The 23192-nt window shown below is 43.0% G+C and overlaps 1 protein-coding gene across 1 annotated transcript in view; it reads right to left on the minus strand.

The window, feature by feature from the left end:
- Positions 1-23192, minus strand: part of MYO10 (myosin X) — a 256624-nt gene that overhangs the window by 98411 nt on the left and 135021 nt on the right. Inside the window, exons 5-11 of the mRNA XM_055422243.2 lie at positions 15981-16115; positions 13911-14035; positions 13208-13221; positions 13007-13091; positions 11753-11856; positions 2173-2302; positions 593-711 (exon numbers count right to left, since the gene is read on the minus strand). Of these exons, the coding sequence (XP_055278218.2) occupies positions 593-711; positions 2173-2302; positions 11753-11856; positions 13007-13091; positions 13208-13221; positions 13911-14035; positions 15981-16115 (712 nt within the window). The remainder of the gene's footprint in view (positions 1-592; positions 712-2172; positions 2303-11752; positions 11857-13006; positions 13092-13207; positions 13222-13910; positions 14036-15980; positions 16116-23192) is intronic.

Raw genomic sequence — 23192 nt, forward strand, 5'->3', positions numbered from 1 at the left:
GGGACAGAGGAGCCTAGTGGGCTCCAGTCCTGAGGGTCACAAAGACTTGGACATGACTGAATGACTACTACTTTCACACCCTTGTCTTGGGGCTTCTCTGGTGGCTCAAAAGGTAAAGAATCTGCCCACAATGTGGGACACCCAGGTTTGATCTCTGGATATGGAGATCCTCTGAAGAAAGGAGTGGCTATCCACTCCAGTATTCTTGCCTGGAGAATGCCACACACAAAGGAGCCTGGTGGACTACAGTCCACAGGTTCACAAGGAGTCGGACATGACTGAGCGACTAAAACTTTATTTTCATCCTTTTCTTACAGAAGAGGGAGCAAGGAATAAATTCCCCAAGAACAGAATACAATAAGCTGAAGACTCAGGAAATCTCCCCCAGTCCCATTCCTCCTAAAGATTCTGCTACGCTGTCTCTAAGATGACCACTGAACCACTTTGCCTATCCCCTCAACGTGGATGTCTTATTTTGACCCTGAGACAAAAGCATTCGAATGGATCACTGCAGTTACTTATTCGAATCAAAGCCGTGGATCTGCAGACCCAGGGGCATCTTTAGAAGTTGCTCTGAGGGCCACACACGTACCTGCTGAACATTGAGAGGTGTAAGGATCTCCTCCCCCCGGAGGAACATGGACCTCTGGGTCAAGGCGTCCGTGAGCTGTGCCGGGTCCAGCCCAAGTAACTCTGCAGACCTGCCCAAGGCTGGGGAGGAAGGACAAGGTGAAAATGGATGCACCACCCCAAGAAGGGACAGCCCATGGGACCCCAAACGGGTGCAAAGTCACTGCCACACAGTGACACAGTAAAGCAGAGCATATTCCTAACTTCCTATGGCAGGACCTAGAAGATACATGTTCTAATGGCAGGTTATTTACTCCTTTAAAGAGTCTTAGACTTATAGCAAACAACCTGGTACTTGGAACAAGTATGGTCCAGAGACCCCCATGGCAGGTTCCCCAGGACCCTGTCAGAGGTTTGCAAAGTCCATGACTATTTCAATAATAAGACTAGCTTTTTTTTTAGTGATAAACTCTGTTATTTGCTTTTTCACTCTCATTCCCTCACAAGTATACAGAAGAATATTCCAGAGGCTACATGAGTAGCTCAACAAGCTGAAGGCAGAAACAGAAGCCAGCTGTCCTTCATTACACCAGATATTTCAAACATTTACAAAATCATTAGACAATGTCAGTCATTACTGACTTGTTCTCTTTTGTTTTAGAAGATGGTCTTTCAAAGAAAATACTATTTACTATATGCAAGGGGTTGATTACGGTTATTTTAAAGTGAATCTATTGTTATTTTTTTAACTATCTCCACTTTTATTTCTAAAGGGCTTCCCTGGTAACTCAGATAGTAAAGAATCACCTGCAATGCAGGAGACCTGGGTTTGATCCCTGGGTCAAGAAGACCCCCTGGAGAAGGGAATGGCTACCCACTCCAGTTTTAACTGCCTTCACTTTCATTTCTAAAGCATTAAACATCAACATGTATGATCCATGGGAACAAGAACTACAGGCCTGTAGCCCTGGGCAACTCGAGGGCCACTTTGAACTTACACTCATCCAGCTCCCAGCGTCCATGCCCTCATCCACTGCATCCATCAGAAAAGTTTATAAAGAATAAATCACTCCAGGAAAATGACAACTGACATTGTAACATGTATGCTAACTCATTTAGTCTTAAGACATCTCCACTATGCACTTTACGGATGAGAAGACACAAGTGTTGAAGGGATAATTAACCCAAGGAAACAGCCTGTGGCAGAGCCGGGCTACGAACCAGTCATCCTGGCTTGAAAACTAACCGTTTTAACCATGCCACTACAGCAGTCCTCAGTAGCCAGGAATTAACTACAGCAACACTACATGCCTGACTCAAGACATTCTTCCTACATCAAATTCTTGTTGCCCCTATTTCCTCTTATTGGGCCCACTTTCCTTCTTTCTTAGTAGAAAAACACAGCCACCATTCCATGCAGTAATCACTTGTTTGATGCTTTGACTCTTTATTAGCTGACCTTTCACATCAAACTTCTGTAGCTCTTATTCTATTCTAGGGCTCCAAATATATTTTTGTCAAAGGCCAGAAAGGAAATATTTGAGATCTACATGTCTTATGAGGCAAAAGCCAAGGAAGTGAAGGAGGGAGAAGCAACCTTACCCGTTTTGAAGGAAACTTGCGCCCCACCAGCAGTAATAAATTCTATGTTCCCGAGATGTAATATACCAGCAAGCAACCTCAACACTTCCCGAACTTCTTCCTTGCTAAACTGCATGACCTCCATTGCCATCTGGAAGGAAACAAGGTTAGTTTTTCATCTTTTTTCATACTAAAGAAAATGAAAATGGCCACTACTCAATAAAGTTACTAAGTACAGGGCAAGAAAGCAAGAAATATTGGGTTGGCCAAGAATTTCATTGGGGATTTTCCATTAGATGCTGCAGGAAAAAAACAAACACATTTTTTGGTCAACCCGTTTTATATGACAAACACTTTAAATGGGTACACATAAAAGAAAAGCAAGACATTAGGAAAGAACTGTATAATACTTAAGAGATAACCCAATTGATAAGATAAAAATAAATATCTGCTTTACACACAAGACTCCTGTTTATGCCAGAAAAGAATTATTCCAGAGAGCCATAGTAATTATAGTGACAAAGAAATACTTCTTTCTATGTGTATCAAAATGTAATGGAACATATTTTCTTACACATAAAAAATAGGGGGCATGGTGTGGGGAAGGAGGTGGGAGGGGGGTTCAGGTTGAGGGGACCCAATTGCACCCATGGCTGATTCATGTCGATGTATGGCAAAGACCATCACAGTATTATAAAGTAATTATCCTCCAATTTAAATTAATTTTGAAAAAAGAAAAGAAAATGTCGGGGGTGGGGGATACTTCATGAGACTCCTTCAGTATAAATTTGGGGACTTGTCTTAACGGTTAAAAGAAGCAGGGACCCTGATAAGTAGAATGAAATTCCCTATCAGGGGTTCTACAGATAAAAGAAACTTCTGCTCCTTTTGTAAAAGATGCTGATGGAAAAACTGAACGGATCTAGATTTGTCTTCCCTGACAGTCATCACACTGCTATTCTCCATTTCTCCAAAGGATTTTTAAGGTCTTATTTTGGCCTCTGGATACTAAACAGAAGTTAACACAATGTTGATTTGAAAAAAAATAAAACAAAAAAGAACCAACAAGGGCTTTGTTCCCCAGAAAGTTTCTAAACTGAAGCCAGGCATCTTCTGAATCAGATCAAAGGTTTGCTCGTTATCTCTTACACTTTAGGAGCCATATTCTCGTCAGGAAAAGAGCCAGCTACACTCTCCCACTCCTACTCTACACAGATACACACGGATGCACGCACGCATGCACACGTGCAGAACCGAGGCCGGAACTGCTGGCAATACGGATGAAAATAACCTACAAAGAGAACTCAGACCCAACGGGAAGAAGGAAGCCACACAGCACTGTGAAGCCACAGAAGCTGCAAGAGGAAACGACTGGAGATTTTACAATATGAAAAGTAATTTCTTTACGAGGAAAAAAAAAGTCAGAAACAAAGCGCAAAAACAATAAACTGGAAAACAAAATTAAAAGAGAAAACTGCATAAGGCAAGGGACCAACAGCTATATTAAGAGACACAAGACGCAGTAAAATAAAATAGGCACCTTTTGTAAGAGGAAATGCAAATCCACAGAGAAATGTTTTCCTTTCTAGAAATCCCACACGTGCATATTGAAGAAAATGAGATAACGTCTATTAAATTAACAAAATTTTTTCTGAATGATAAAATGGGTGAAAGTGGGGTATTTATGCAGTGGTCACTCACTGGTAGTATAAGTCAGTATAATCTTTTTGGAAAACAAGATTACGAGTCAGCGTTGGGCTGGACCACCTAGGTACATAACCTTAAAATGTTCAGAGAAGTTACACAAGTTTCTCAGGGTTCCAAAACCAAGATTCAAAGACAGGCCTGACAAAGGTAAAGTCTAGGAACTTACTCTCCATTCGCTTGTATGCTTTTTTTCTTTTTACATACTTAGAAAGTCAGCCGCCTATATAATCACTATTAATTTCAGTTCTGGAATTTTTTTTTAACTTTTAGCTGCCATATGTGGCATGCGGGATCCTAGTTCCCTGAGCAGGAATCAAACCCATGTCCCCCTGCACTGGGAGTGCAGAATCTTATCCACTGTACCACTAGGAAGTTCCAATGCTCAAGATTTGTTTCAAAGAAAATCTTGACAGGAAAGAAAGCTTTGTAAAATATTCATTACAGCATTATCTTAACACTTTCAGAGAAAAAAAATTTCTAGCTCTCCTACAAGAATTGATGCTTTTGAACTGTGGTGTTGGAGAAGACTCTTGAGAGTCCCTTGGACTGCAAGGAGATCCAACCAGTCCATTCTCAGGGAGATCGATCCTGGGTGTTCACTGGAAGGATTGATGCTAAAGCTGAAACTCCAATACTTTGGCCACCTCATGCGACGAGTTGACTCACTGGAAAAGACTCTGATGCTGCGAAAGGTTGAGGGCGGGAGGAGAAGGGGACGACCAAGAATGAGATGGCTGGATGGCATCACCAACTCTGTGGACATGAGTTTGAGTGAACTCCGGGAGTTGGTGATGGACAGGGAGGCCTGACGTGCTGTGATTCATGGGGTCGTGGAGAGTCGGACATGACTGAGCGACTGAACTGAACAATCAGACAAATCAAATATAATAAGTTAACTTGTTATAGAACAGTATATAGTTTTTAAAGGAAATTATTTACATAGAAACATGATATTTATGATAGCTTTATGCAAAAAGTACTAAATTATATTTGTGCAACTAATTTTTTTTAAAGAAAATCAGGCTGGGAAGAAAATCTATAAAATTGAAAATAGTTGCAGTGTTACTGCTGGCAGGCTAATGGACATTATATTCACATCTTTTAATATTGTTGACATGTTTTTACTATAACAACTGAGTCTATTAATGGGTGAATGGATAAATAAATTGCTATCTAGTCAATGGAAAACTATTCACTGTAAAAAGAAACAATTCTGTTAGGTGCAGTTTGGATGAGTGAAAGAAGCCAGAGAGAGAAGAGATTTTGTATGATTTCATTTTCAGGAAACTCTAGAAAAGACACATTTTCCCAGGTTTCCTAGGGCTAGAAAGGCTGGAATTGTCTAGGAAGGGGGACAAGAAATCTTTAGGGGGTAGAATTGTCCCTCAGTTTGATCATGGTTGTGGGTACATGAATGCATAAATTCAAAATTCACTTTATATGCTTTATATGAGGGTGTTTTATTATATGCACATTATAACTTAATAAAAGGGACTACAAAAAAAAAAATAAAAAGACCATGAATTGTTTAACAGAGTAAGAGAGAAGACTATCATTTTATGGGTACAGACAAAAATTGATACCAAGAATAAGAACTATTGGTCAAGTGCTCATCAATTTTTAAAAACCTACGGGAAAGTAATTATTCAAATTTACTTATCCTAAAAGCAAAGAAATATGGCTAAGAAATACAGAATATCTATTATGCTCAAGACTTTTAAAACAGTAGTAGGAATGCTAGTTGCTCAGTCATGTCTGATGCTTTGCGACCCCACAGACTAGAGCCTACCAGGCTCCTTTGTCCATGGAATTCTCCAGGCAAGAATACTGGAGCCGGTTGCCATCTCCTCCTCCAGGGGATCCTCCCGATCGAGGGATCAAACTCGGGTCTCCTGCATTGCAGGCAGATTCTTTCCCATCACTGCCAGCAGGGAAGCTTTTCAAAACAGTGGTAAGGACCAATTTAGATGTTGGCAAAATAACTATAAAGCATCTATGCCATGCTAAAGTTAATAATTTTTTTTTTATTAAAGTTTTCCTCATGTTCTAAGCTCGTCTTAGGATGACCATAGAGATAAAAGATTTCATTGTAACCCATCAGCCTGGATTTTATATAACATTAAACAAATAAGATCTTCCATAGAGAACAGACTTGTCAAGGGGGATTGGGAGTTGGGATTAGTGGATACAAAATATTATATACAGAATGATAAACAAGGTCCTGTTGTATAGTACAGGGAACTATCTTCAATATTCTAGAATAAGGCATAATGGAAAATATGAAAAAGAATATGTATACATGCACACATATATAACTGAATCACTTGGCTGTACTATAGAAACTAACACTATAAATCAACTACAAGTTTTAAAAATCTCCTCTATACTTGCAGGAAAAACAAAAAGGAAGGTCTTCAAAAAATAAGTCACAGTAGCAGAAAATTGCAAACTGTAAAATAAAAAATATCAAGAGACTCTGTGAAAAAAATTTTTGGTTAAGCTCTAAAAATACAAAGATTACATATGGAGACATGAAAGCGAATGAATAAAATGTGCTTTCTGTATGAACCAGTTTGTGACTTCTTCACTCTCAAGTGTGACTCTAAGTGAATTAGGAGTGTGGTGACAAGTATCAATCATGTGCCATGGGGTAATGTAATGGCTGGAACCAATTAACACCAACCAGCATGGGCGTGGCCACTCACCCCTGCCAGCAAGAGTCTCCATTCTCTGTTTCCTACTGTCCTATTTACAGTCTTTTCAGTAGCAAGCTCCACTCCTTTGGCAAAAGTAGCCACTTTAAGACTTTCCTAAAATTTGTATTGAAATACAGTCGATTTACAACGCTGTTAAGTCTCCTTATAATTATCTTTTACTCAACAACATGACTCAAGACAAAAAAAAAAAACCCTGGGAAATTCTCAGTACAGTTCAGAAACGCGAAACAGCGATTTAGCTATAAAACTGGCACAAGGTCATACAAAATGTTTTCAATAAAGTCTTTAATAAGCACATAAAAAACAGGTGATTGTGAAAGTGTGGGGTGGGAGGGGAGTGATGACAAATACATAATACTATCCCAACCACTAAGGTCAGAAGGAAGCCAGGCTTTTCACAGTAGAAACAAACAGGGAAGAGGAGTGAATTGCAGGTGCAAAAGGTAAATCCACTCAGGGTCTCGGTTGTGAGGTGGGGGCACCATCTCAGGAAGCCAAGGGTCCTCAGGTGAATTGTGAACAAATGGGTTGAATAAGACAGGGTGGGAAGGGAGGTGTCTGGGCACAGTAAATCACGAGGGAAGGATCAACACTTTGAGAAAGTATTATATAGTTTTATATCAGGCGAGATTACAGCATTGCATAATATAAAATTAGCTTCTACTCCTGAATTTTCCAACACTGAAAGAGACTGAAGTTTTCAAATGTGGCAAAATTAAGGTATAAAGTCAGTCTTTTATTTAAAAATTTCTACTGGGGCATAGTTGATTTACAGTATTAAGTTTCAGCTGTATGGCACAGAGAATCAGGTATACGCATACATATATCTACTCTTTCCTGGACTCTTTTCCCACATGGACCACCACAGAGTACTGAGTAGGGTTCCCTGTGCTAAACAGTAGGTCCTTATCACTTATCTATTTTATACCTAGCAGTGTATGTGTGTCAATCCCAATCTTTCCATTCATCCCTCTCCCTGACCCCCCAGTGACCATATCTTTATTTTCTACAGTTGTAAGACTTTGTTTTGTGGATAAGTTCATTTGCAGCCTTTTTTTAGATTCCACAAATAAGTGATGTTATATGAGATTTGTCATCCTCTGTCTGACTTACTGCACTCAGTATGACAATCTCCAGGTCCATCCACATTGATGCAAATGGCATTACTTCATTTTTTCATGGCTGAGAGCCCTCTAAGTCTTTACAAGATCAGACTGATGAGGAGAGAACGTATCGGTAGATGGGTTCACACTGTTAAAAACACGGGTACACCCAGTAAAACCTACATGGTCAGGAAACCCCAGTCCTGGCAGATGGCTAGAAACACCATTACCATTCAATATTTGTGGAGTCAAAAGAATAAAGAGATTATCACTCAAAGACTCTTGTTATCCTCCTCACATTTCAACAGCCACCATTCTGGTAGGTCAAATGCAGGCAATAAAAGTAAATTAGTTGTTACTATTTTCTTGAAATAGCTTTTCATTTTTCATTCTGACTCAGCAATTTACAGGGCAACCTGGAATACTACAAAAAGAAAAAAAAAAAGAGCTATGAAATTTAGTCTGCTCACTGTCTCTCCCCAGGAAAAACTGGATCCCCTAAGAATGGCTCAGGATCCTTTACAGGTACATATCTATAGCAATGTCAGGTGGTGTCAATGAAGGATTTTAAAAATACATAAACTCTCAATGAAATAAGCAAAATTCCTAAAAGATCCTATTGCCAGAATATGTTGACATTAAAGGTGATAAAAAGAATAATGATCTATTTTTAGTAGCTGAAAATACCAGAGGTGACATTTTCATACATAACTCACAGGAATAATTTCTCTCCATTAACATTTTAACACATTTTGTAAACAAATGTTCTTGAGTCCCAACAGATCATTTGGGTTCTATTGGTGGTCCCTTCCCTTTCTTCAATCCTGAAACCTCTGGGAAGAGGAGCTTAATGGAATTAAAAGTAGGAAGATACAAATTTCAATGGTACTTGATTTTGGAAGGAAATTGAGACAAAGCTATGGTTTTTCCAGTAGTCATCTATGAATGTGAAAGTTGAACCTTTTAAGATGGCTGAGTGCCAAAGAACTGATGCTTCCAAATTATGGTGCTGCAGAAGACTCCTGAGAGTCCCTTGGACTGCAAGGAGATCAAACCAGTCCATCCTAAAGAAGATCAGTCCTGAATATTCACTGGAAAGATTGATGCTGAAGCTGAAACTCTAATCCTTTGGCCACCTGATGCAAAGAGCAACTCATTGGAAAAGACTCTGACTGGGAAAGATTGAGGGCAGGGGGAGAAGGGGGCAACAGAGAATGAGACGGCTGGACAGCACCACTGACTGCATGGACGTGAATCTGAGCAAACTCTGGGAGACAGTGAAGACAGGGAAGCCTGGCATCTGCAGTCACGGGATCGCAAAGAGTCAGACACGACTTAGCCACCAAACAACAACGGGAGACAAATGACATGATAAAACATCAGCATGATCTACTCCAGTCATCCTAACTTCTTTAACAGAATATAGCGATTATATAGACGGTTTGCTCACTGCAGTCTCCTTGTTGCTAGAACAGTGCCTGCCTGGCACACAACGATGCTTAAAAACATTGAAGACAGAAAATCAACTTTATAGCCAGAAGTGTTCAGTGTCTCTTTAACCATCTGTATCACTCTTGGTTATAGAGCGCTATGCAAGATAGAAAGATGGGTTGGCTGGTACTGATACAATACTTTATACTCCTGTAGTATAGAAATTATGATTTCATAAAGGTGTTAGTCACTCAGTCGTGTCAACTCTGTGCGACCCCATGGACTGTAGCCCACCAGGCTTCACTGTCCATGGAATCCTCCAGGCAAGAATACTGGAGTGGGTTACCATTTCCTTCTCCAGGGGATCTTGCTGACCTAGGGATTGAACCTGGGTCTCCCACAGTGCAGGTGGATTCTTTACTGACGGAGCCACCAGGGAAGACCTATGATTTGTTGATATAATCATAAATCATTAAAATTGACATATTCATTGTAAAAGTATTCTAGGAGAATGATAAAGAATAAAATAAAACCCGAGAATTCTGCTCTGAGATAATACTTTTGAATTAGTTTAGTATATTTTCTGCATACATAGTACATACACATGACATATATAAGATTACTTTTCAAGTGAAAGATTATATCATGCTGTATTATGCTTTCCTCACTTATGGAATAAACAAGTTTTTCCTTACTGTTAAACATATATGAACATGGTTTTATGAGCTACAATGAATCTTAAAGATATAATAAATTATTTGAGCCATTCCCCAACTGATTATTTGGTAGGTTTTGGAGGAGAGAATTTTTTTATAGAAAAGAATATTTTTCCTCCTTTCTGAAAAGTAGCACATTTATTATTATTATTTTTTCCTGGCTGCATTGCTTCAATCTTCCAGAAGAAGGTTAAATAAGAGCAAAAATTCCAGGTTTTTGACTTCAATGAATACCAGCTAAGTCTTCACTGACATTTCTGATGGGTCAACACTAAAAAGTAATTGCAAAGCAAATATTTAAGAATCTATAAATAGAATTCCTCTAAGTCTGTTGTGTACATTCATTATGTCAATTTCACATCTAAACTTTTCTTCCCTTCTAAATGACATGTCCTTTCACTGTAACTTGGATAACAAGGAGTCTCTCACTGCAAACATCCACCTTCCAGCACAAGTGAATGGAGGAAGCTCGTGTAGTGAAAGAAGTCTCGGGCATCAAAATAAAATTGAGAGAAAATTTTAAATAAACATTTCATAAATTTCAATTAGCAGGGCCAAATCCTGTACTGCCTAGGGTAGATACACAGCAACGGTGCTGTCAGCAGAGGTTTCTCGGTTAACAGGTTGAAGGAAGGAGAGATGATAGAGACATCTCTTTGCACTACACGTGGCAGAACGTGACATCTTTTAAAAGGAAGGCTGAGGCGAAGGTGATCATGACACTATAGCCTAGTCTGTTTTTATTTTCATTTCAGTTTAAGGGCACATACATTAGACATCAGGAAATGACGTGTGATATATATCCACTTAAAAATATACTTTGATTCCACTACAGAAAGTATTCTCATGAATAGTCTAGAAAGGAAATGGCGATATGGAACCGAGTTGTTGACAACAGCTAGAAAGACAAATCTAGGTGCACGGAAATCAGGGGCTACCTACCTGCCTCCTGGTTAGAGTTTAGGATTTGAAGTTAGACTCTGTCTAGATACTGGTTCTATTAGGTGCTGTGTGTGGTTAGGCTGGTCACCAACCTGAGTCACAGAATATAGACAACCATATTTCTACCCTCACAGGGTTGTTAGAAGCAGAAGTGAAGTTGCTCAGTCGTATCTGACTCTTTGCAACCCCATGGATTGCAGCCTATCAGGCTCCTACATCCATGGACCTGGGTCTCACACAATGCAGGCAGACACTTTACTGTCTGAGCCAGCAGAAGGATGGTTAAGTCCTCAGAGCAAGTGCTCAATCAGTGTTAGCTCCATTTATGAATCAACTCTAGATCTCCCCACTCCAACTGCTGAAGGAACGACTCCAGCAGAACAGACCACACTGATGAAATCTACCGGCCACGCTCAATCATGCCCAGGCTTCCTCAATGCAGTCACCTTATGAAAAGCCCTTGGGGTATTCAAGAACTGTAGGATACGGCAGGGGTCCGTACCAAAGCGTCTTAAGATGAACACTGTTTGTGCAGTAAGAATCATTTACCAGAATCAGGCTGTGAGAAGAGATGAGCCCCAACAGTCGCCTGGTCTAACTGCTGACAGATTTCTTTTGAACTGTGGAATACATTATTTAAAACAAATTTTAACTGTAAACCCTGAAAGAGATGATCTCTTACTCCAGTACCAAATCTGTGATTTTTCTTTTGTTTCTTTCGTTTTTCTGAACACTATTCCAAGCCAATCCCCATCTCTCCTGAATACAGACATTCACCCATTGTCTAAGAGAGAGGATTCCCTTCCAGGACTTGGAATAAGAAGAAAGGACCTATTCTCACAGAGCAGTACAAATGTGATTATTTATTAAAATTGTTTTTGAAACAGAAAATGAAAGTTGTCAACTTCTTTCATTCTTTTTTTTGGGGGGTGGCGGGGTGGGGGGTGGAGTCACCCTTATAAAGGAAGATAGGCGAGTAACTTACAATTACTTCCCTAAAGGATTCCTGGTCACTGATTGTCCTGTCTGTCACACATCCAGACTGATTCAAGTAGTGGTAGTTTTCTGGCACAGATAAATAAAATTCTTCTACAAAAAGAAAAACAAAAACATAACATCAGTACTCGACTGGCCAGGATAAGACAGAACTCAAAAGAATTTCCACTTTGCAACTTTATTTTTCGCAGTATGGAAAATAATCCTATGCTCCTAATAGTTCACTAATAAGATTAAAATGTTCTCAGACTGTATGATTTCAATACCTTTAGACTATGACATTTTTGTACCTTGTTTTATGTCCCTGGATATGTTCTAGTGTCTCCTAGTTTATAGTCTATGGGAACTTGAATAGAATTTGTATCCTACTGTTGTGTGAAAATTGTACAAATCTTAATTATGTTGAATTGGTTCATGCTGCTTTTCAGGTCTACTATATCCTGCTGCTGCTGCTAAGTCACGTCAGTCGTGTCCGACTCTGTGTGACCCCAGACGGAAGCCCACCAGGCTCTCCCGTCCCTGGGATTCTCCAGGCAAGAACACTGGAGTGGGTTGCCATTTCCTTCTCCAATGTGTGAAAGTGAAGTCGCTCAGTCGTGTCTGACCCTTAGCGACTATATCCTTCTACCTTTCTGTATATTCATTCTATCAATTTCTCAGAGTTTGATACTGAAACTCCAACTAAAAATCATAATTTATCTACTTAAATAATTGTAATATACAATGAAATTATATGTAACTTTGTTCTATCTTTTCCAAGTCTCCTGTAAATGTGTTGTATTACTTTCATAATCTAACAAATAAAAAAGAAAGAAAAAAAATTAAAATTCTCTCTTAATCATCATCTAGAAAAATAAAATTATCAGATTAGAAGAGATGGAAGAAAACACTACTGAAAAAAGTAACTGATGAGGAGCCTGTGTTGTTTCTTTTAAAAACCAAATATTTAGAAATTTGCTTTATTAGGGTGTGATTTAAAAGTAAAGCCAGTTGTGATACATTATGTATTTTTCACAAATATTCTTTAAATCAGAAAAGAACTATGATGCCAAAACATATAAAAAAAAAACTCAAGCTTTCTCTACTGATGATTTTCGCTCTATGGAATCTGGCTCTACATGCACTCAGCGTCTTTGATCATCTCACACATTTTGTTTCAAATGGTGGAAGACCAACAAAATCCAGTCTTCTCTCACAGATGGGTTGTAAAGGGAAATATCTCTGCAGCAGCTCCATCACTCACCTCTCTCTTCATGTCCTAGCCCTGCCAGCAGCGCATAGAATATGTGATAATTCCTTTCCCCGGGGTTTTGCCTTACTACTCGGTTCTGTGAAGAGAAGAAATCAGATTTCTATTCAGAGATGTTTCCTCTGATTAATGACCCAGAACCAGTAATTGCTGAAAAATGTTAAAGATAATCTGAATTAAGTCATGCTTACTTACTTTTTCTAATAAATCTTCATGTGAAAAGCAATGGCAAGTCAAGGAACAAAACAAGGATACAGGATGCTCCATTAGTCCTTAGTTTTCTACTCTTTGTTACCCAAACAATTACAATTCCTTGTGTCTTGGACACTCTGACTTCCAGTGCCAAAAGGTAAGCAAACAAAACAGAGTATTTCATCAAAATCCAACTTCAAATAGGATACATGTGCCCTAGAAGGCATCAAACTATTTGAAACAACTGATTATTTCAAACAACTAGTTGCTCAGTCATGTCAGACTCTTTGGGACCTCATGGACTGTAACCCACCAGGCTCCTCTGTCCATGGAATTTTCCAGGAAAGAATACTGGAGTGGGAAGCCATTTCCTTCTTCAGGGGATCTTCCCAACCCAGGGATTGAACCCCAGTCTCCTGCACTGCAGGCAGATTCTTTACTATCTGAACCATCAGGGAAGCCTATGATATTTGATGAGGAGTCCAAATTTTCCGATTAGGGACATGAAATCAGACATTCCCAAAATAAAGAGGGCCCCTTATTTCCTAGGATAATTAACAGGTCAAGCAGAGTAAAACAGGAGCAGTAACGAGGTAGAACCAGAAATGAATGTTTCATATTCTATGTCTGTCTTAAGAAAAAGTAAAGAACAGTTTCTACTAGAGAGTCAAATACTAATACACAAAAGCCAAATGAAACAGGATACAATCTACAATTCTCCCGCCCTGGATGTTTCCCTTCTGGCTGATGTTCAGCTGAACAAACTTCCCAAAGCGACTGGAGTTATTATTGTACACGGTCTTGGCATTGCCGAAGGCTTCCATGATGGGGCTGCAAAAAAAAAGAACAAAACCCAGAACAACAGTGAGAGGCAATCAGGGTCCATGTAACTAACAACAGTCCTCACCAATGGCAAAATAGACAAGTGCAAGAGAAATCTGAAAGCAAAGGGTCCCACGGCATTATGTTTATTTATAGAAGGGCCAGATTTCCCCGGAGAAGGCAATGGCAAGCCACTCCAGTACTCTTGCCTAGAAAATCCCATGGATGAAGGAGCCTGGTAGGCTGCAGTCCGTGGGGTCGCTAAGGGTCGGACATGACTGAGCGACTTCACTTTCACTTTTCACTTTCACACACTGGAGAAGGAAATGGCAACCCACTCCAGTGTTCTTGCCTCGAGAATCCCAGGGACGGGGAAGCCTGGTGGGCTGCCGTCTATGGGGTCACACAGAGTCGGACACGACTGAAGTGACTTAGCAGCAGTAGCAGCAGATTTCCCAGCACTTGCTGAAATGGGTTTATAATGCGTGTTCATCTCCAGGGGGAGGGCTTGCAGCTGGCTGTGTGGGTAAAGGATGCTACCGGCAGTCAAGAAGGCCATGAAGGCTGGTCCCCACCCAAACTAGTTTATTTACGCAAGTCAAGGGTTGCGCGTGCATGCGCGCACACACACACACACACACACCCACACGAATTCTAGGAACCGAAAAATTCCTCAGTCCTGGAAATTTCACTCATTTGTTGTATGTCCCAGGAGAGCTCATTTAACTTCCTTGGGTCTCCTCCAACTGTAAAATGTGGTCAGACTAGGTCTGCGGTCAGACTAGGTCAGGGGTCAGCCATCTTTTGCTGTAAAGGATCAGATAATAAATACTTTTCGGCTTTATGGGCCACGTGGTCTCTGATGCAATTACTCAGCTCCGCCACTAGAGTGCAAAAGCAACTCTAGACAAGATAGCAAAGGAGTGTGTCTGTGTTTCTATAAAGTTTTATTTATAAAACCAGGCTGCAGGAGGAAAATGAAAATGGTCCAGAGAAAGATTGGTGGTGATGGCTGCACAACAACATGACTGTACTTAACGCCACTAAGCTGTACATCGAAAAATATTCAAAGTTATACATTCTGTTACGTGTATTTTAGCACAATCTAAAAAATAAATTTTGAAGTCTAAAAAGACAAACCAAAACAGGCTGCAAGATACAGGTGTCAGGCTGGAGTTGGCTGACTCCTGGACTAATTTTTAAATAACAGGACCTATAAAGTCTCTATGGGTTCTAGGACCTTAAAAGGCACCAATCAGACACGGGGCAATTACAGACTTTAATTAGAATTTCAGAAAGTACTGCACCAAGGCTCTCTTTCAAGCTCTGAGGTCACTGCCATTGATGCCGAGTTGTTTTGCCACCTGAGAGGCTGAAGAAGTGACGTGGAAGTCGCTCAGTCACGCCCGACTCTTTGCAACCCCATGGACTGTAGCCCACCAGGCTCCTCCGTCCATGGGGTTTACCAGGCAATAAGACTACAGCGGGTTGCCACTTCCTTCTCCAGAGGATCTTCCTGACCCAGGGATTGAATCTGGGTTTCCTGCATTAAGGGCAGATTTTTTACCACCTGGAGACCCTGGGAAGAGGCCACACAATACCATTCTGCCCACAAGATGCCTCCCGAGAGTTGACCACTAAGCTCTCTGCGACGTGCTGGATGGGGGCTGAAACGTCTGCTGATAACAAGGCCTCCAAACAGCCAGTCAGGAGCTGCCCAGTAGGAGGCAGCTGCAGAATGTTCCGTACTCCTTTGCTCAAACCTGGCCCAGCAGTGGAGGGTCAGGTCACAGGAAATCTCCACCTGTGTGTGGAGACTTCCTGAGCAATCGTGAAAGCCATATCAAGAAACAGAGCAGACAGGACCCCGAGTTTCAACTACTTCCTTAAATAAGTCATACAGTGAAGACAGTGCATCCTATTCGCTGGAACAAGAAACACGATGGAGAAATACCTGCTCTCAAGAATGGCTTGCTCGACAGACGAGGTCTTCTCCTTCGAGGACAAGTCCACAGACTGCTGACTGATGGCTGATAAAAACTTGAGGATCAGCTTCGTGCTCTCGGTTTTCCCTGCGCCGCTTTCACCACTGGAAGATAAAATGGAGACGTTTATACTTCTAGTGGAAAAAAAATAAAAATAAAAACCAACTTGGCCGGAGTCACTCCAGTGTGTCCACAGAGCAACTCTTCAACTGTGGGAAAGAGACCCAAGTGCTGAGTTACAGGGAAGTGAGGGTCCCTCCTCCTGCCAGTCACATGGCCTAGGTGTTGCCAATGCCTCCCACTAAACAGAAGCCTCCTCTTTGACTAAGCTCAGGTAATAAGACGGACGGTGCCTTTCATTTCCCTGGTAGCTCAGTTGGTAAAGAATGCACCTGCAATGCGACAGACGTGGGTTCGACCCCTAGGTTGGGAAGATCCCCTGGAGAAGGGAACAGCTTCATGTGGGGCTTTTCAGGTGGCGCTAGTGGTAAAGAACCTGCCTGCTAATGCAAGAGATATAAGAGACATGGGTTCGATTCCTGGGTTGGGAAGATCTCCTGGAGGAGGGCATGGCAACCCACTCCAGTATTCTTGCCTGGAGAATCCCCAAGGAAAGAGGAGCCTGGTGGGCTATAGCCAATGGGGTCGCAAAGTGTCAGACACAACTGAGTGACTAAGCACACAGCACAGCAAGCTCTGCAAAGGCCGGAATAGGGGTTTTGTTCACTGAACTGTCTTGGCTGGTGGCCAGCACTTAGTAAATATTAACTATATGAATGGGCACATTAATGGTATCTTTCCAGTAAGCAAGTAAATATTAATTATACGAATGAGGACATTAATGGTATCTTTCTGATAAACATGAATAAAAATGCAATCTTTCATAAATATTGAGGGGACAAGGCAATGAGCCTGAATGTGCTCGACCCACACTTAGGCATTTTGTTCTTGTAATAATACCATGAGGTGGGCAGTGGCTAGGTGTCGGGATCCGAACTGAAGAGCAGGTCGGTTTGCATCCAAGGAGCAGTAAAAAGACAGAGAACTTACGAGAAAAGTAAAGCAATCACATAACAGCACACAACACTAACGTCATCATGGGGCAACAGGCTCACAACCGCTCAAGGGGTGAGATAAACACACGTGGTCCCAGCAAGTTCTGAAGAAGCAGTCCCCATTGAGTGTTGAGAGCTGGGAGGTTGTGAACAAGGAATTTTGCAGAAAACACCATGAAAGATTAAGCGCACGTAATAAAGGAGAGGAAATGACTCAGAGATGACACCATCCATGCCCGGCTGGATACTGCAGGCCCTGGGGAATCTCCATCGATCGAGGCCAATCACTGTAACTCCATTCCCTTTGCAGGGGATAAGGTCGTCATGGGAAAGGGTCAGGATTCCAGCCCAAGAGACTTAAAGTCAAGCATGCTGTGGGCTTCTGGGGAGACCTACATGTGCATGCGGGGTTGGGTGACTCATGCACGCACACACACGCGTGCACACACACACAAGACCAAGCACAGTGTCCCCCTGACTGCAGATGACAAATACCTGGGAAGCCACACCTTTCTTGAGATCAGAAAGCAAAAACCAAGATAATCAGAGAAGCGCCCAGCGGGAGTGGCTGAACCCACAGCCCTGACCTCCCCCTGCCTTGCTGCCTGAGATGATAAAAGGCCCACAAGAGTGACACCAATCCGAGTCGCCATTTCTGTCATCGGCAACCAGAACCTCCCTAGTGTGGGGCTGCACGTTCGTCTCTGCATCTCTGGTACCAGCCAACCCCGGAAGCTGGCTCACAGGAGGCATTTAGCAGGAAGGAGTAGCAGAAAGTAACAGAAAGTTACAGGAAGAAAATTTAAATAATTCTTGATATTTAAAAACACATATACCATCTCCATAGCAGTTAAATTTTGATAAAACAAAACTGGAAGTGACAACTTCTCTAGTTACAATGTGTGAAACAGAAATAATGTTTTACATGGTCCCCAAACCCATCTCTGCATCTTCCAGCACACAGCGGGGGCTGGCATTTCAACCTCCCTTGTATGAAGGACGGTAATCAGTAACCAGGGATGAACGTAGCCAACTGAACAAGACTACAGCTGAGCCAGAGGGGTGTATGCTACTTCCACGCTGGGTGGCTAAACCCCTCAAGGTCCTCTGGGCTCCCTATCTTACCAGCCTGGCATCTGGGTGCCCTCAGGATGGCCAATCTCCAGAACAAAGTGATGGGTGCAACAAAGTCAGGGCTCTCACCTTTCCATATGGGGCTGTGAAAGTTGCTCAATCGCGTCCGACTCTTTGCGACCCCATGGACTATACAGTCCATGGAATTCTCCATACCAGCCCCTGTTACAGCAATCAGCGCAGCAATGAACCTACCGTGATGAACACGGTAACCATATAGCCATGGAGAAGAGGCTGTTCGAGGTGGATGGCAAAGACTCATCAAGGAGAAGAAAACTCAAAACTTGCACTCTCCTCAACCAGCCTAGGATACTGATCTATCTCTAAGCTTCAGCTGGTATTTTTTCTCACTGTAGTGAATTTTTTCTAAGCATCTTCTATAAGTACATCTCTTAAAAATTTGGGGTCTAGCTGCATCACAACGTTGTGTTGGTTTCTGCTGTACAGCAAAGTGATCAGTTTGTGTATACACACTCCCTCCCTCCTGGCCATCCGTCTCACTCTCACCCCACCCCATCCCTTTAGGTCATCACAGAGCACTGAGCTGAGCTCCCTGTGCTACAAGAAGGTTCCCACTAGCTGTCTGTTTTACACACATGGCAGTGCCCACACGTTAATCCCAATCCATCCCCTCCTCGAAAAATGGTACAGGTTCCCTGGTGGCATTAGTGGTAAAGAACCTGCCTGCCAATGCAGGAGACATAAGAGTTCAATGCCCAACCCAGGCATTGCACTAGCTCCTCTGTCCTTGGGGTTCTCCAGTCAAGAATACTGGAGTGGGTCGCCATGCCCTCCTCCAGGGGATCTTCCCAACCCAGGCATTGAACTAGCGTCTCCTGAATTGGCAGGTGGGTTCTTTACCGCTAGCACCACCTGGGAAGCCCATTCCCCATTTACCGAGGGTCTTAAAACATCATCTTTGAAGCCATGGACAAAGAGCATCTCTGCAGGAACTTCTTCATTCCTGAAGTATCCATGGGGCCACGATGCAGCAGGCTGAACTAAGGGCTGGGAAGACAGTCTGAAGACAAATGGCCATGGACGGGATTTATGACCCAGCAGCAGCAGGAGATAGAGAGTCACAAATTATGGCTAATGCTGTTAAGTACGAACCTCAGGAGACAGGAGGAGTCATAATTTAGGTGGAGTAAAGGTTCAGCAAAGACCTTTCCCAGGAAATGACATTTGGACTGAAATGCAGAGACACGCACAAAAGTGAGCTGGGGGAAACCTGAAGGATGGGGAGGGGAGGGTTTGGAGCCTTGAGGGAGGGGGAGATGCCCACAGAGCCAGTGGGGAAGGGAAGCGGGAGCTGGGGTCCCACCAAGAGGCCACTGTTTTTCAGGCAAGTATGGAAATGGTTCTTTTCCATAGAAGAGAGGGGGAGAGGCTGCTAATAGACTTTCATGGCTAATGGGTTACTCAAGCTATCACACTATGGAATGACTCCTCCATAAAATCCAAAAGGATGGTTTGGAGAGGTTCTGGGCTGGGGCACACGTGGAGGTGGGGAGTGACTCCCCAGAGGGGGCGGGAACTCCTCCCCCTTCCCCACAACCTGCTGTATATCCCCTCTTCCATCTGCTGTTCCTGAGTTAAACACATCCCTCTATAATACAGTGTCCCCCCAATACGAAACTTCAAAGCTGCAAACGTGCCCCTGTTTGCCAGCTGTTGTACTGTACCACTGTACTTCTCAAAGTACTGGACACATTCGTTTGTTTTCTGTGTGGCTTTTCATGTATTATTTGTGTGCAAAGTATTACAAACCTATTACAGGACAGTACTACATAGCTGATTGTGTGAGTTGGGGGGTGTGTGTGTGTGTGTGTGGTAACCAGGTGGTGCTATGGGTCAAGAATCTGCCTGCCAGTGCAGGAGACATAAGAGATGCAGTTTCGATCCCTGGGTCAGGAAGATCCCCTGGGAAGTGGGCTTGGCAACTCACTCCAGTATTCTTGCCTGGAGAATCCTGCGGACAGAGGAGCCTGGAGGGCTGTAGTCCCTAGGGCTGCAAGGAGGGGGACACGACTGAAGTGCCTTAGCATGCACACACACATTATAGAGCTGACTGCGTTAGTTGCATACCTAGGCTAACTGTGTTGAGCTTAAATTGGACTTTAGTCCATTTGGACTTAATTGGACTTAACAAATGTGCTCTCGGAACAGAACTAGTTCCTACATAAGAGACTTTAATAATCGAGTAACTAAAAGGTTTGAGTTCTGTGAGTTGCCCTAGAAAAACAATTTTTTTGCTCTAGCAAATTAATCCAACCCAAGAAGGGGGTCATCGGAAGCTCCAACGTAGAGCTGCTGGGTCGCCTAGAGCAGAGGTGGCCACATGACCAGCATCTGACGTGGAGGGGGAGGCAGTCTCGTAGGACTAAGCTGTTAACCTGTGGGATCTGATGCTGTTTGGTGGTGGACAGTGACAGAAATGAGTTACTGACTTGGGGAACTTGATAACATATGCTATGCGACAGACAGCATCTATATTTTAGCATTCTGAGTATATCATAACTAAGAATATCCTGCTTTGCTTATCGCATCACAGAACTATGAAGCCAAAATACATGTTAGAATCACAAGCTATAACACCTATAAAATCTAGATTAACAAGACTACCTTAACCCCCTGGTTAATGTTGCTTTGCTAAAACTGAAGCGCTCTTTGAACCGTGACTGCCCACTGCTTCCCTGTGAGCCTTGCGGCCTCTTTGACCACAGGCGCTGCGATGAGTCATGTATTCCACCTTAGCTCCTTTATTCCAGCCTCGATAAAACAGTCACTCGCACAGCAGTCATGCTGTTAATCCCCTTCACTGACATATCCAGTCCTGCATTTGTCTCATTAGCCCGTGACGATTACAGTCCTAACCCTTGGCACCAACATGACCACAAACACAGGCTTTGCGGCCAGATAAGCCGAGTTGATACTGTTAAAAAAAAAAAAAAAACTTTATAAATGGTGAAATTTAAAAAAAGGGAAAGAAAAATAACTATGGCACTGATATGGGGCCTGGGAGACCATATCAGAAGTTCTGAGAACTTTTTGTAGGCAGAATGGAGAAGTTTCAAGAATAGTTTTTAAGCAGAAGGATGTCATGATCAGGTTCAAGGTTCTAAGGAATCACTCGGTGTGGAGAATGGATTGAGGATGGATGGAGAGACATGAGAAAGGAAGCTGGGGAATGAGGGCAGAGGACAAGGAGAGGGGGCCGCAGAGGGGAAAGCCAGAGGTCCCCAGAGGAGGGAGGGGATGGCTGGGGTCCTGGTCTGGGTGCTTGGTGACAGGGAGCTGGGGGAATGAATCGGGAGAGTCCAGGGAGTTTGCCAGCCAGTGTGATGACCTGGACGCTGGGCATGTTTGTCAGTAATCACTGAACTGTATATATGAGATTGGTACAGTTGACCGAAGGTAATCTGACCTTCATTGTTGGAGGCGGGGTGACTCCTAGATCCAAGATTAATGTCCTGATCTCTGGCTTGAGACCTTACTGAGAACAAGAAGCATGACAGGAGGAACACCGATTTTCCGGGAGAAAATTAGCATGAACTGAAGAGGGGTCACCCTTGAGATGCCCAGAAGAGACCGTCGTGACGATGCCCTGGGGGCAGTGGACGCATGGGCGGGACACAGAGGAGAAGCTGGCAGGGGAGCCCTGAAGTCTGGGGAGGCAGGGAGATGCAGAGAAGCCAGGCAGGCTGGGCAGAGGCTGAGGAAGATAAGCCAAGAGAACCAGGAAGAGTTCAGAAAGGTGGAAGAGCTTGGAGGAGGGTGGGGCAGTGTGTGGAAGGAGCTGTGGAGTCAAAGACAATCTTTTTACTAATCTTCTCTTATTTCAAAAATAAAGAAAATAAGCAAGTGTGTTAGTCACTCAGTCATGTCTGACTCTTTGCGAACCCATGGACTGTAGCCTGCCAGGCTCCTCTGTCCATGGGATTCTCCAGGCAAGAATACTGGAGTGGGTTGCCACTCCCTTCTCTCCAAGGGATCTTCCTGACCCAGGGATCGAGCCCGGGTCTCCTACAATGCAGGCAGATTATTCACTGTCTGAGTTCCCAGGAAAAGAAGTTCAAGTATCCAGTAAAAGATACTAGAAATTGTTGGGTGATAAAGCCAATGGTCCAGTAGAAAAGGAGAGATCCAAGAACCAGAGGCAGGGAGGCTGAAAGGTGGAGAAGTCCCCAGGAAATCCGGGAGGAGGGATCAAAACACACCTGAAGGAAAGCGCCTCTGCTGTGAACACAGCCCTTTATCCACCTGCAGTCTCCCCTCCAGCGCACATTCGGCCAACTGCGGCCTCCAGATCTGCCCTTCTGCTTTTATGTCCTGTCCTGTTCCGTCGCTCAGTCGTGTCCGACTCTTTGCGACCCCGTGGACTGTAGCCTACCAGGCTTCTCCGTCCATGGAATTCTCCAGGCAAGAATACTGGAGTGGGTTACCGTTTCCTTCTCCAGGGGATCTTCCCAGCTTTATTGGAACACAGCCTGGCATTTCAGAGGATGCTGGATGCTGAACCCTCTATCAGGCACTGTCCTGGGCACTGAGTTGCACAGATGAATTCACCACAGGACTTGACATTAAAAGGTCACACATCCAGAAAAGACCATAAAAGACTAAACAAAATAGACTAAAAACTCTGTTTGCCCCAAACTGAAGTTAACCTGAAATATACTAGACGAACCAAGATCAAATGCTGACCCTGTTAGATTAAAAAGCTTATGGAAGTTTTAAATACATATTTTAGAAATTATAATAGTGTAAGTTCAGTTCAGTTGCTCAGTCGTGTCCGACTCTCTGCAACCCCATGAATCACAGCACGCAAGGCCTCCCTGTCCATCACCAACTCCTGGAGTTCACTCAAACTCATGTCCACAGAGTCGGTGATGCCATCCAGCCATCTCATTCTCTGTCGTCCCCTTCTCCTCCCGCCCCCAACCTTTCCCAGCAACAGACTCTTTTCCAGTGAGTCAACTCGTCTCATGAGGT

The sequence above is a fragment of the Moschus berezovskii genome, chromosome 18, assembly GCF_049115385.1.
Source record: "Moschus berezovskii isolate FMDL1 chromosome 18, NW_MosBer_1.0, whole genome shotgun sequence".
Lineage (NCBI taxonomy): Eukaryota > Metazoa > Chordata > Mammalia > Artiodactyla > Moschidae > Moschus > Moschus berezovskii.